The following is a 14,595-nucleotide window of genomic DNA, read 5'->3' on the forward strand; positions in this document are numbered from 1 at the left end:
TATGAGATAACCACATTTTTAAGTGGGTCAGCTCGACCAAAGAATATGCGAGGCGGTGAAACTAGAGATATTGGAAAGTGATTAGTGAGTGAGTAGTCAAATCAAAGCGAAGGAGACGAGAGCAAAAGTGTATGAAGCAACAACAAGGAGCCGTGGCCTGAGTGTGTTGAACTCTTCTTCCTCAGCTCACTGCCTCTCCCTCAGCAACTTTCCCCTCCTTTTGTTCATCAGCCTCTCCCTCGCCCCTGCTCTCTCCTCATCGCTGCGCAGTTTTCTGCGTTCGTTGGCCGTTGCTTCTTTCCGGCCGGCCGCTCTTCCTGCCTACTGTTCTCGTTGCAGTTGTATATTGTACTGTGCGTGCTGCTGGCTGCTGTTATAGTCTGGCTAAGCACGTGTGCGTTCTTGGGCTGTGCCGAGTTTCTTGTATAAGTTGGGCTCTCAAGACTTTCAATCTCCATTAGATATGCATTTCAGAGGCGTTACGCTCATGGCAAGTCTACACGTCATCAGCAATTTGACTTCGAGGTCTTTGCGTACGTGATTGAATATGCGAGTCATGACTCGCGTGTCGAATTACTCGAAGATATATTCAAGCAGATGGTGATAGACGAGCTTGGAGACGGCTCGACAGAGCGAACTGTGGAAGAAGACTGGCCGGAGAGAATATCGTAGGAAGACCTCTGCTTCTTCAGGTAGTAGTAGTATTCTTGCCAGTTTCTTCAGGTAGTAGTAGTATTCTTTGGCAAGAATGCAGTCTTCAACCGCTGTAGAAGGCGAACCCCGTCCTCCCAATTCTCCTCCCCTTACAGTTACATCCAATCCGGCCAAGGCTACTGGTCTGTCTGCTTCCGTTGTTATCGACGATCATGTCAAGACTCCGGCATCAAATTTGACACTCCGGCAGTCCCTCGTCCCAGTATGCCTCGTTACCATCCTCTTCTTCATGTGGGGATTCGCATATGGCCTCCTCGACGTCCTCAACAAGCACTTCCAGCAGACTCTACATGTCACCAGAACTGGGTCGTCTGGCTTGCAAGGCGCCTACTTCGGTGCTTACTTCTTCGCCCCTCTCACCTTCTCTGGCTATATCCTCCGTCGCTGGGGCTATAAGCTTACCTTCATGACCGGCCTCTCCGTCTATGGCATCGGTGCTCTTTTGTACTGGCCGAGTGGTGTCTACAGATCGTTCGGAGGTTTCTGTGCTGCTACCTTCGTTATCGGTTGTGGTCTCGCCACTCTCGAAACTGCTGCCAATCCTTACATTGCCATCTGTGGCCCCCCGAAGTACTCCGAGATCCGACTCAATACTTCGCAGGCATTCCAAGCTGTAGGAACTGTGGTCGCGCCCCTCTTGGCCGCTCAGGTGTTTTTCAAGAATGTTGGGAGTAACAATCTCCAGAGCGTGCAATACGTTTACCTTGCAATCGCTATCTTCGTCTTCCTCCTCGCCGTCGCCTTTTACTTTGCCCCGATCCCAGAGATCACAGACGCAGACATGGAATCGCAGATGGAAGAAACGGGTCTCGGTGATGATAAGCCCATCTATAAGCAGCGGAACTTGCTCTTTGGTACAGCTGCTCAATTCTGCTACGTTGGGTCTCAAGTCGCTGTTGCCAGTTACTTCATCAACTATGCCACAGAAGCCAAGGTAGGTCTGCCCACGGCCCAGGCCAGTAACTACCTCTCTGTCGCACAGTCCTGTTTCGCGGTTGGCCGGTTCAGTGCCGCCTTCGCCATGAGATTTACCAAGCCTCGCTACATCCTCCTTTTCTACCTATCCATGACGGTGACATTCAGTGCCTGCGCACAAACGCAAAGTGGCGCAACCGGCATCGCCATGGTAAGTCTGATACTATTCTTCGAGTCTTGCATCTTCCCGACAATATTCACCCTCGCTCTTCGCGGCCTTGGTCGCCATACTAAGCGAGGCGCAAGTTTCTTGGTTGCGTCCGTGAGTGGAGGCGCCGTCTTTCCGGCAATCTTAGGGGCCACCGCAGATAGGCACAACAGCACTCGCTATGCTTTCGTGGTGCCCATGACAGGATTCATCGTCGCCACTTGCTATCCCATTTATCTGAACATATTTGAGGGCGAGAGGTTGGATGGTTACTTAAATTCGACCATTGGCACAAAGGAAGATCCAAATATGAAAGCTCACGGAAGTTCTGACGAAGGAAAGGGAGATGCAGTTGTTGTAAGAGTAGAGGGGAAATCTTAGAAGTCGTGGGTCTGAGTTTGATGTATCCTACTCTTTTTCTTTTCACAGAGTGTGTGAGCTTGTGAAATCCTTACTTCAAGGAGGACTGTAATAAATTTATAAGATCAAAATTCTCCTCAGGGATTGATGCCTTTGCCTTAGTATTCTTCTTTTCTTGGACAAGGTATTATTTCATTTTTCTGGCAGATTTCTTTGTATTAAGGGATTAGGGTCGAGGCTTAGGATTAATTAGCATGTTTTTAAGTTCCAGCTACCTCTTTGTAGGTCTACTGCCGATTCCATTTCTGGCTTCTCCTCCATGCTTGTCGCGTGTCGTTGCTTTCAGATGCTTTCGTGATGGATCGTGGTGACGATCGAGTGGACGGATACGCACACTTCTGGCTCATCGTCTTCATGGCAGTACAGTGGTGATGGCCTCCATGGCGGTAATGGTGGCCTGTGATTTTTCTGAAGCTTGGGCATGTGTATAAATGTGCGTTCATAGTTTCGATGGCGAACCGTGCTGTGGTGGATGTTGATGTAGATAATGGTCACCGGTGTTGTTTCTTTCCCTTGATGCATACTTTTATGCCTTTCACACACGATCCTTTCATTCGGCTTTGACTAGTCACGGCAGAGTCCCCCCTTCAAGTCCGGAGTGCTGACAGAAATTCAAGACGAAGATCTTTGTATAAATGGTTACGTTCCTGGATTCATCTAGATATATATGCTAGAGTGTCTGAGTGTCTGAGGTTTTAGATTCAAATTTTTATAATATCAGAATTCATTGTTTCTCAGGCGCTACATAACCACAATTTATGGATTGTTTCAGAATTCATTTCGTTGGCTATTTGTTGGTAATTCTTGGAATTTGAAATGCTTCAGTAATTCTGATAAGTGGTAGAATTGAGAAATTAGTTTCTATATTTTCTTCAAGTAGTGCATCAAAGACCACTGTTATCAAAATTTGAGTCTAAAGCGTTAGACATCCAGTAATCTGGAATAAGAAACAAACCTGAACTAAAAAGTATTTCAGAAATGGACATTTGTTAGTAATTGCTGCTGTTTGAAGAACTCCAGTAATTGGGTGGATTGAACTTCGGCTCATTTCTATTGTTAAATTTTCAAAATTGGGTGTGAATGCTATTTCAGAAATTTTCATTTCAATCTTTACTTGCCACAATATTTAGGTGGAATGTTGTTGGTGGGGTTTCTGCACTGCTTCTGTAACTTTCATTTGCTGCAATGTACTGCTTGGATAGGGCAAATCTGAATCCTGTATCCATATGGATTTTCACATTTAAAAATAAAATGCTGGTCTAGTCTTATCGCGAGACTTTCTTGTAAGGTGGAACTGCATTCATCTGGAAATTGGGAAAGGCAATTGGTTGGACTTTTTTGTTGCTGTAGCGGTTACAGATTCTCATAACTCTTGAGGAAGTTGCTGCTAAAAAGAAATTTTAGATTGGCTCTCAACTCTTGCTGTTGCAATTGGCCATTCACATTTAAGTCAAGAAAGCTTTTAGAAGTTGTCAGAAGGTAAGAACTCCCTATCCAAGCTGTACACAACTTGTAGTAATTACAGCAAACATTGTTGACAGTTTTATCAGCTGTTGAATGACTGCAGAAAGGTAACTTTTGTAGCTCAATTCATTATAGTAATGATAGCTTGAGTTTCGTAGTAATAAAGTTGATTTGAAGGAAGAGTACTTGGCGATGTTTTTGCACACAATCTTTAAGACGAATTGCAGGTGTTACTAAGTGCCTGTCCATGCCATAGCTTCTCTACAAACATTGAATATCTGTTGTAATCTCTTGTTGCTAGAGAGACATTTTCTACTCCTTAAGCCTCCAATGTATTAAAGCTGATTATATTTGGAAACCCTCAATTCAAACTCGAGCAAGTCTCTCCTCTCACATTTCAATTTCTCTTTTCTGTACTACTCACGGTCTGCTATTGATGCAACAGTTTGGATACACATTGCAAGTACGATATCTCAAGAACTTTCTGTGATTAATTAACGTAGTAGCTACAAATTCTAATTGAAATTTTCTTCTTTCAGATTTTATTTACATAATGATAACTGCACGTCGCTGGTAAGATTGAAAGAATTGTATGTGTAAGCTTCTAATCTCCAAGTACAAAATAGAAGGATTTTGTTGGTTACAAATTTGAACAAGAGCTATCACTGTTGATGTATCCAAGGATCTCGATTAAAGTACTTCACTCTTTGATTAACCACTCACACTGTAGCTTTCACTTTGTTGTCCAAAGTATACAGTATGTAGTATTTGCAACATACTCTATTTGATTAATTACTCACAGCGTAGCTTACACTTTGTTGTCTGAATTGTAAACAGTCCCTAGTACTTACAACACACTTTATTGACCTCCAGAAGGTACCATTTACATCTCAGTTGATTACAGAATGAGCGCGTCAGTTTGCTAGAAATAAATCAAACATACTAATTTTTTTAGCCAGTGTTCGAGCTGAAAGACAACTGTTGCAAAGCTGGTAACATTTACATCGCAGTTGATTACACAATGAGTGCTTCAGTTTGCTAGAAATAAAGTAAACACAGTAGTGATTTTTAAAGTCGGTGTTCGAGCAGAAGACAGCTGTTGCAAAGCTGGTGATTTGTAAGTGGTGCATTCTTGAAGTTCATTGATTTTCCCACATGATTGAGTCGGTCTATAACATCAAAAACCTTATGATATCCAAACAGCTTACCTCTTGGAGCCAAAAGAGGGGTTACTATTCAGGACTTAACATTACCAGACCACAGTAACAGATTGCAAAAATTCTGCAACGATGCAGTAGTTAGGACCACCTAGGTTCTTTGAATGATGAATGTACATCGTATCCATTAATAAATTGCTTGAGAAACACTTTTTGCCAAAATTAGTGAAGAAAAGCAGCACATATGAAATACAAACACATAAGAGAATTGATATGTGAATATCCAGTGCCTTGTGCATGCTATTATGCTTGCTATTTTAAGTGCTTTATTAAAGATAATACAATAATAGGAAAAGTATTGGTCGACTTTGTGATGGATTTTCAAGGTTGAGAGAGCCAACATGAATATGGAATAATATGGATGAAAAATTTGTCGATTTACAACACAACAACATGAAGGGAATAAGGCTACATACACAAACATGAACTAGCGAAATCGACAAAGAATAAAATGTCGTAACAATTGTCCCAAACCATTTTTGGATAAGACAATGGAGTATATCGTGCACATGCTTGACACAACGCAGGTCAATAGTCAGGCTTCCAATGTCGCCTTTGGCTATCTTTCTTCCTGGCAGATCATTATGTTGGTACATTTTCATTAGCATCTTACAAATTTTTCGGGGGGAGAGAGAGAGAGAGAGAGAGAGAGAGAGAGAGAGAGTGAGAATAACAACCATTGTGTTGATTCTAGTTGGGGATCTATGTAATTGTGATACATTGAATGTGTCAATATTGATGATGGAGAGTAACATTCATTTGTTAGTTTTAGTCACCATGTTGGGTGGGTCGGTTTGCAGAGGAAGATTGTCTTTTGGACAGTCTAGGAAGCGATGCATGGAGAGCAGTTCACTTTCGATGGATCACCGGTTGAGATTGTTTTATCATACACTTATCCAGGGGTTCACTTTTTGGTCCTATTTTTATGATGAGGCACAGACCCTCACCACGTTCTCCTCTTTGACTCCTTCGTCCAACTAGAAGGCATTAACGGTAGGGGTCTCCGAGTTCTCATACTGTTGAGGATGATATCGAGTTAGCCACGAGCTTCCCACCAGGTCATTCAGGCTGAGTTTGGGTCACCTTCGAGCTCGATGCAACATTCCAGGTCATCACTTATCCATACGGGGTTAGAAGATATGACAACTATACTTCAGGGAGACCTAGACTACCATTGCTAGCACAATCCTCTTCTATGACCTTAGCAGCTGAGGGTGATCAGAGATGATGTTATGCACATACATGCAGGTGGTTTGAGAGATTGGTGGGGCTCCACATAGACAAGTTACCCCCCTTTCTGCCATTCCTCCTACTCGGATATCATGAGGTCAACTAGATCATATGCAAGGACCTTCTACAGCTACACAGATTCATGACTTGGTTGGCAGTGAGTGAGCTCCTAGTGAATCTGAGCTTCCACAAAGATCATTGTTTGTGCATTTTCGATGAGGGCTTTATTGATCCTCTAGGACATACTTGGATCCATGTCCCCCAATCATCGAGGATATCTATAGGTAAGTTTCAGGTTTCATCACATCGAAGAGTGGGCAAGCTGAGGGAGTACCCAGGGAGAGGCGGATTTATACCTTGTGTGATCTACAGGAGATTGAGTCAGAGAAGCATTTCATCTTCAGGTTCCCAATGTACTATGAGATCCAAGGCCGCTACTATTTTCTCTTTAGAGATAGCTTCGAACTACTCTCCACCTTCCTTTCATATCCAGCTCAGAGATAAGTTATGTGCCTTTATTTATGACGCAGGTAGGATCAAGAGTGCTTCCTTGGGTTATAGAGATAGGAATGGGGCATGTAGACAGACTCATCTCAAAGCATGATCACAGAGTTCTTTCAGCCAAATCACACAGAACACCATTCCATGGGTAGTCCATGAGGTAGAGATCCAGAGCTAGTGACAAGAAAAAATTGATAGAGAGAGGATGTACAGATCATGCTTGGAGACATCCCTTCCATGTTCAAGCTCGGGGCATGACCTACGTGACCTATAGGAGCTATTGTGGCCCTTGTTAGATGCACAGCCATAGCTAAATGACCACTATGGACCACACCCATAGATAGTTGCTAGTGCTCTATCTTCGATCTTATACCACCACAACCCCACATCCACTAGGTCCTTCATGACCTCCCTTCTAGGGAGCTCCAGTATCTGCTATACAGGGCTAGAGTTGACATTGGATTTTATATGACATAATGATGTAGATGTTAGGACTATGTAGTACTGATGTTTTTTATGACTATGTAGCATTTAGCATCTAGCATGGGTGATGATGCTCATTTCAGTAGCTCCATCATTTCAGCTTGTTGTATTAGGTTTTTTATAGTCTCGTTGACCCATCGGTCTTTCTAAGACTTTAATAAAGTTTCTTCTTTCTTTCTCTCTCTCCTTGTGAATCAAAAATAAACATTCCAATCCTATATTTGAAAAGGAACTAAAGACATTTTTGTGGACACATTTAACAAGAAACTAAGTTATCTTTAAAAGAAAAAGAAGGTAGGGCCATGTGCTTTCCAAGATGAATGTGAATCTTGTACTAGAGCCTTTGCAACCTGACTTGGACTCTAATAAGCTACTTCACTAAAACTAGCTTCCATAGCGAATGCATAACTCCACAATATCTCCTTAAGTCATAGATACAACCACCTCTACTTCTTGATCTAGCTACTTCCAATGCTTTACAAATGATTAGCTCCCTAGAAGACCTGATCGAATATGACACTTATGCCCTTATCTGTCGCCATCAAAAGTGTAACCAACTACATTACCCAATAGATAATGAAAAAATCTACCTTTGTGTTGAATGTTTTTTCCCTTGCCCATACTCATTACTTGGGTATACACTAATTTGCCTACTCTATATGATGGTACTATAGTTGCATAGGGGGAATTAAGTAAGGATTGAGCGTCAATGTGCACACATGTTGTTGTAACAAGGTCGTAAAACTCTTGCTAGTGATTATTTAGAGTTGAGTTTAGCTGAGCTGAGCACCTCCGCATGTGTACGGACAGGTGTCGCTTGCTTACCCCTGAATAGTCCCCCCCTTCGTCAGATGATGCCTCGAGGAAGGTGTAGAAAACTTGCATCCCGGAGTTGAGCAATGTTGGAGTGTTGGAAGACATTGGTTTGTATGCCAATGCTATCAAGAGTTCATCTCAGAGATTGATCCTATCGATTTGGTTTTCCTTGAGCACAATCTACAGAAGACTAATATCAGAAAGTGCGAAGCATTTTAGTTGGCTACTAATCGTGGCAACATAAGAGTTGCATGATTGGTATTGGACATATAGCCCAACATTACATGATGCTTGGAGTGCACTTGTGCATTCTACAACACAAGCTCGCTACAAAGTAAGTGTTGTGGCCCATCATGTTGAGTTCCTTATCTTCCTAAAGGCTAATTAGCCACTGTAAACTAGGAAAGAGAATTCTACCAACCACTAGCAATGAGCAATCCACTAGCCCAAGCTGCAAATTGGCATCCCATGATATGCCAAGCTTTGTCAAGCACCTAGAAGCAAGCAATGAAATGGCTCTTAAGATAAGCAATTTTTATGTCATTGCCAAATTCTATGTGCATCATATGCCAAACGTGCCACTGGGAAGGAGGAACGCCCCAATTCACGTGTGTCCTATGTATGTGAAGGAAAGTTTCACAACGAATGCCGGAACGCCCCAATTCACGTGTGTCCTATGTATGTGAAGGAAAGTTTCACAACGAATGCCGACATCCATATGTCCCACCATCAAATCAGAAAAAACCTTTACATCATACTTAATATAAGTGGCTTTGATGCCCTTGCAAACTTCCACATGCATTGGATGCCAGATGTGCTGTCGGGAATGCAAAATGCCCCAGTTTGCATGTGTATCCTATGTATGTTAAATGAAAAATACACAATCAAACATTGTATGTTTGGCCATCAGATTGGAACCAAAATTTATATGGATCTTAAGATAAATGACTTTAATGTCCATGCAAAGTTCCACGTGCATTGAACACCGGATGTGCTGTCGAGAAGGTCAAATGCCCCCAATTCACATGTTCATCCTAAGTATGTGAAGGAAAATATGCATTGGACACCAATATCCGTATGTCCAACCATCACATAGGCACCAAGCATCACATGACTCTTAACATAAGTGGTTTTGATGTCCCAAAAAAATTCCACATGCATCAGGTGGTAGAAGTGCCGCTGAGAATGTGGAATGCCCCAATTTGCCATGCATCCTACATAGGTGAAGGAAAAATATGCATTGGACACCGACATCCATATGTCCCATCATGAGATTTGCATAAAACTTTGCAATTCTCTTAACATGAGTCGTTTTTATGTCCTTGCAAAGTTCCACATGCATCAAACATTGGATATCCCGCCAAGAAGGCAGAATGCCCCAATTCACTTGTGTATCCTATGCTTGCTAAGGAAAAGTATGGAATGGCCACCGATATCCATATGTCCTACCATCAGATTGGAAACCAAAATTTTTTTGAGACTCTGAAGTTAATTTTTTTCTATTTTCTTGAAGGATTGCATGTGCATCGGACTCTACATGTGCCATCGGGAAGGTGAAATGCCTCACTTTGCATGTGGATCCTACGCATGTGAAGGAAAATATGCAACAGACAATGACATCGGTATGCCCCACCATTGGATAAGAATAAAACTTTGAGAGGATATTAAGACAAGTGGTTTTGATTTCCTTGCAAATTTCTACATGCTTCAAACACTGGATGTGCCGTTAGGAAGGTATAATGCCCTAATTTACATGTGCATCCTATGTATATGAAGGAAAGACATGCAATAGACACATAAATTTGTATGCCCTAGTGCTAGATCAGAACCAAAATTTTCAAGGCTCTTAAGTGGTTTTGATTTCCTTGCAAATTCCACATGCATTGGACTCTGCATGTCCCACTGGGAAGGTGGAATGCCCCAATTTGCATGTGGATCCTACATAGGTGAAGGAAAAATATGCAACAGACAATGACATCCATATGTCCCATCATTTGATTGGCACAAAAATTTTTAAGGCTCATAAGTGGTTTTATGTCCCTAAAATGTTCCACATGCATTCGATGTTGGATGTGCCTTCAAAAATGTGGCATGCCCCAATTCGAATGTGCAACAACAACAGACACCAACATCCCTATGTCCCATCATTGGATCATCACCAAACTTTACATGGATCTTATGATATGTGGTTGTGATATGCCTACAAATTCCACATGCATCATTTGTTGTATGTGCCGTTCGGAAGGTAGAGTGTCCCAATTTGCATGTGTACATATGTAAAGGAAAAATAGGCGCCAGAAACCAACATCCCTATGCCCCACCATCGGATTGGCACCAAATTTTGCATGGGTCTGAAGATAAGTTATTTTGATGTCCCTAAAAATTTTTACATGTATAGAACGGAATGCCCTAATTCACATATGCGTCGTACCTATGTGAGAAAAAATAATGCAAGAGTCATTTACATCCATATATCATATTAACAGATCGGCACCAAACTTTGCACGGCTCTTAAGATACGTTTTTTTGATGTCCTTGCAAATTCCCATAATCATTAAACACTTGATTTGCCTCTGAGAAGGTGGAATGGACCAATTAACATGTGTGTTGTATGTATGCAAAGGAAAAATATGTAATGGACATCGACATCCATATGTTTGACCGTTGGATCAGCACCAAACTTTGTACAACTCTTAATATAAGTAGTTTTGATGTCCTTGAAAAGTTGCACATGCATCAAATGCTAGATGTTCCATCGAGAAGGTGGAATGCTCCAAGAGATTCACATCTCATTTGCGTGTGCATCCTACATATGTCAAGGAAAGTACACAACATACATTGACATCCATATGTCCAACCATTACCAGCATCAAACTTTGTACACCTCTTAATATAAGTTGTTTTAATGTCCCTACAAGGTTCCACATGCATCAAACATTAGTTGTGCTGGTGGGAAGGTAGAATAGCCCAATTTGCATATGCATCCTAAGTAGGTAAGTATGTGAAGGTAAAATACACATCACACACCGACATCCATATGTTTGACCATTGGACCAACACCAAACTTTGCAAAGCTCTTAATATAAGTGATTTTTATGTCAAATGCTAGATGTGTCATTGAGAAGGCAGAATGCTCCAATTCGCATATGTATCCTAAGCGTGTAAAGGAAAAATATGCATCGAACATCGACATCTGTACATCCCACCATCAAATTGGCACCAAACATTGCATTTCTTTTTACACAGGTGGTTTTTATGTCTTTGCAAAACCACTGAGAACTTTCAAAGTTTGGTCATATTTTGCATAGTGAACTTTTAAAATTCTATCAATTTTGGTACATAATGCATGCAAATCAATAAGGACCTCGACTAAAGATGTTTGTAATTTTTTTCCTTCCTTTGACCTTTTATTTTCAATAGATAAACTACATGATACAACTTTCATTCCTGCGTGTAGTAACATAACCTTATCAAAATTCTTAAGTTGAACTTTGTAGTATCACATAAAGTACTAAAAGAATAAAAAAATATCATCAAATTAATGGGAAAAAGTAAATGCCTCCTTCTTCAAAACATTCAACGCATATGGATTCTCAAATGTCTTAAGAACACATGTCTATTGAAACAATTCAAAATCACAAAATTGTCAATATAATTCCATAATTGGAGTCTACTCAATTCTCCATATGTGTCATCTACATCATCTTCATAACCATCCCCAACAACAAATTAATGAGAAAAACTAAATGTTCAAAACATTCAAAGTATATGGATTCTAAAATGTCTTAAAAACACTTGTCTATTGAAACCATTCACATTCAAAAAACTATCAATACAATGCCATAACTAGAGTCTACTCAATTCTCCCATATGTGTCATCTACCTCATCTTCATCACCCTCCCTAGTTTAGGTTTCCTGAATGAGTTTCTCAATCACTTTCTCTTTCACAACCTCCTTCTCCCATGTATCAGCTAGCTCGCCTGCCTCCATAAAACTAGGTTTCAATATCTCAGGAGGTTGGGGTTCCCGTGACGAGGCTACCACCGAATCTGCATTGAACTTCGCACCTTTCAAACCAAGCTCCTGATGCTCATCAAGCAAGTGATGAATAGCAGTCACTCTCTTCTTTATGTAATCACTTTGAATAGGATCTTTTTCAACTGCAATTATGTTTCGGCCCTTTTTTAAGGCACATGTTGTGACTGTGCCTGAACCAGCAAATAGATCGAGTATCCACTCATGCTCATTTGAAAACAGATCTATGAGTGGATTAATTGGGAGTTGTGGTTTTTGATAAGGATTTACTATCTCCCCATTCTTATCCATGGTCACATGCTTGAGATTCTTCATCACAGCTGGAATAATGAACTGATCAGGAGAAAATGGAGCAGATGAAGGAAAATTGATACTTTTTTTTCCATCGACATACCAATACCTAAATGAAATTTTTTCTGTAGTAGACATGAATCGATGTCCTTTCATTTGTCTCACATTGGGTTTTATCCTACGACATGCAACAAACATAAGTTATAAATTTATCAAAAGAAAAACAATTATAACAATAAATATTGACCCAAAAAAATATTTGCATTTCATTGCTGCACTCAACAATAAAGGTGGTCACGTCCAGAACATTTATTATTGATGACACTCATCACTACCTTGGACTGCAAGTCTGAATGAAAAATTACGACACGCCAAAGCGTTGCCGTTGTAATTGACAAGAAATGGTCAAGAAGACTATTAGTTCTTTCGCTTTGTAAGGGACCTCATCAAAGGTGGATCCAGGAACATTAAATCTGTATGGTTCGATGATATCATCGATCGGGCAAGCGCCTTGTCGATGATATCATCGATTGGGCCAATAGCCCATCAATGATATCATCGATCGGGTAATGCGCCTGTCGATGATATCATTGATGGGATGCTAGCCCGTCGATTTGGGCACCACGTCAGAACGGGGAGGTGAGGCGATTGGGTGGGGAAGTGAGGCGATCGAGTGGGGAAGAAGAAGAAGCCCGTCGATGATATCATTAATCGGGCGAGATCCCGTCGATGATATCATCGATCGGGAAAAAGTCACCTCCCTTCAATCCAAAAAAACAAAACGGATGCATGAGAATTGAAATGCTTACCTTGCAAATGTGGAGAGCTGAGAGGGGTAGATGGTAGAGGGAGAGATGGATAGGTTAGAGGGTTAAACAAGAAGGGATTGAAAGCTTAGAGGGTAGAATATAGAGTAATTTATTTTTAGAAATGTTTCTTTTTATTTTTAGTAAATAGGATAGACTAGTAATCAAACCAATGTGTTTTCCAAAAAGCAAACATAAAGTAGTTTAAATCATATTCAAGCACACCACCCCCATTTTCAAATTTGATTTCATGACCGAATTAAAAAAACACTTAACCATAAGAAAATTGCACATACCTGGTAATTTCTTTGAACTCTTGGGCATATTCTGGAAATAATGAGAAACAAATGTGGGAAATTCATGTTTATAGAGAGATTTTTCTATTTTTAGAAATGTCTCTATGCTCAAAACCCTAAACCTAACCATGACTTTTGTGGTTAGGCATATAATATCCACCTTTCATTGTTGCATGACACTTTTTGGGTGTCCCCTTTAAAGCTTGCCAATTTTTGCATGGGAGGTTTGTTCGACACTACGTCTATCTCAATTTCTTCTTCTCATAGTTCCAAGGGCGCTTCCTTTGCGACAGTGGATGTATCTTGTACTAGTGGTATAACCTCTTTTGTGACCTTGGATGTGTCTCCTACTCCTTCACCTAAGTATGATGGTGGACATAGAAGCCCAGGTACCCAAATCCATGGATCTGATATTCCCATTCAAGAGAATGAAATAATAGATGTCACCATAAGCACGAGAGGTGAACAAGTGTTATTAGGTATGTGGTCCATGACTAATTTCATCCATTGGGTCTCTTTGTTTTGTTTTTGAAGCTAGAAATTATTTCTTACAAGGGAAATCTAATCTAGATGGTTCTCAACGGTTGTCTTGGCTATCACAAAAGGGGAAGCGGAATTCAATCTCATCTATTGAGGAGAGACTAAAGAGAAGACCAATAAATGTGGACCTCAAAAAGTCTAGCTACACAAGAAGGGGAGCTCACATAATGCTAGAGACCGCACATTTGACGAGACCTGCAATACTCTTTGTTGTAGTAGAATGTGCCTAGTCACTTTTCGGGTTGCAAAATTAAGAGTGTTATGGCAAAATTATGTTCAAATGAATAAAGATGATCAAAAATTTTATTTAGCATGGTCTGTAAGACCTAGGGAAATCAATATGAACAAAATTGTGTTTGAGTACTCATTCGGTTCAAGGATTGTTTGTCGCAAAGCATATAGACTTGCACATTGTCTTGGCAATGAAAGGCTAAAAAGGTTACAGGTCCGCCTCTATAAAGACCCCGCATTTGTACAGCAAGACAAATGAGAGTGCTTGGACAACATGGCAATATGGTATGCTCGTGGTTGCAAGACTTTGTGTAAAAACATGCTGAGGCTCTTCCAAATAGTGACCAGTTGCACTTACCGGATAATTTCTCCAAGCATGAGATCCATTCCATGTACAAGGATGCCATGGTTACTGCAGTTGACGAGT

At 40.8% G+C, this 14,595-nt stretch overlaps 1 protein-coding gene across 4 annotated transcripts; it reads left to right on the top strand.

Annotated features, from left to right (window-relative positions):
- Positions 1-604: 604 nt before the first annotated feature.
- Positions 605-3,000, top strand: LOC147896289 (uncharacterized). Of its 4 annotated transcripts, XR_015541917.1 has the most exons (3): positions 605-1,840; positions 2,267-2,381; positions 2,544-3,000. XR_015541917.1 is itself a non-coding variant. In XM_087383084.1 (2 exons), the coding sequence occupies exons 1-2, from the start codon at positions 749-751 to the stop codon at positions 2,553-2,555; spliced, it is 912 nt and encodes a 303-aa protein (XP_087239210.1). In that variant the 5' UTR covers positions 605-748; the 3' UTR covers positions 2,556-3,000. The 4 variants fall into 4 exon arrangements, 3 of the variants coding, with proteins under 3 accessions (XP_087239210.1, XP_087239208.1, XP_087239209.1); XM_087383084.1 differs by lacking the exon at positions 2,267-2,381 and having other exon boundaries at positions 605-1,648; XM_087383082.1 differs by lacking the exon at positions 2,267-2,381 and having other exon boundaries at positions 2,544-2,998.
- Positions 3,001-14,595: the final 11,595 nt, after the last annotated feature.

This window comes from Dipteris shenzhenensis, chromosome 12 (genome assembly GCF_047967505.1).
Source record: "Dipteris shenzhenensis isolate YYH24624 ecotype China chromosome 12, Dip_SZ_1.0, whole genome shotgun sequence".
NCBI classification, from domain to species: domain Eukaryota; kingdom Viridiplantae; phylum Streptophyta; class Polypodiopsida; order Gleicheniales; family Dipteridaceae; genus Dipteris; species Dipteris shenzhenensis.

Bases quoted from the DNA above. Each gene is read 5' to 3' on its own strand.
- LOC147896289 (XM_087383082.1), top strand. From the start codon at position 749: ATGCAGTCTTCAACCGCTGTAGAAGGCGAACCCCGTCCTCCCAATTCT.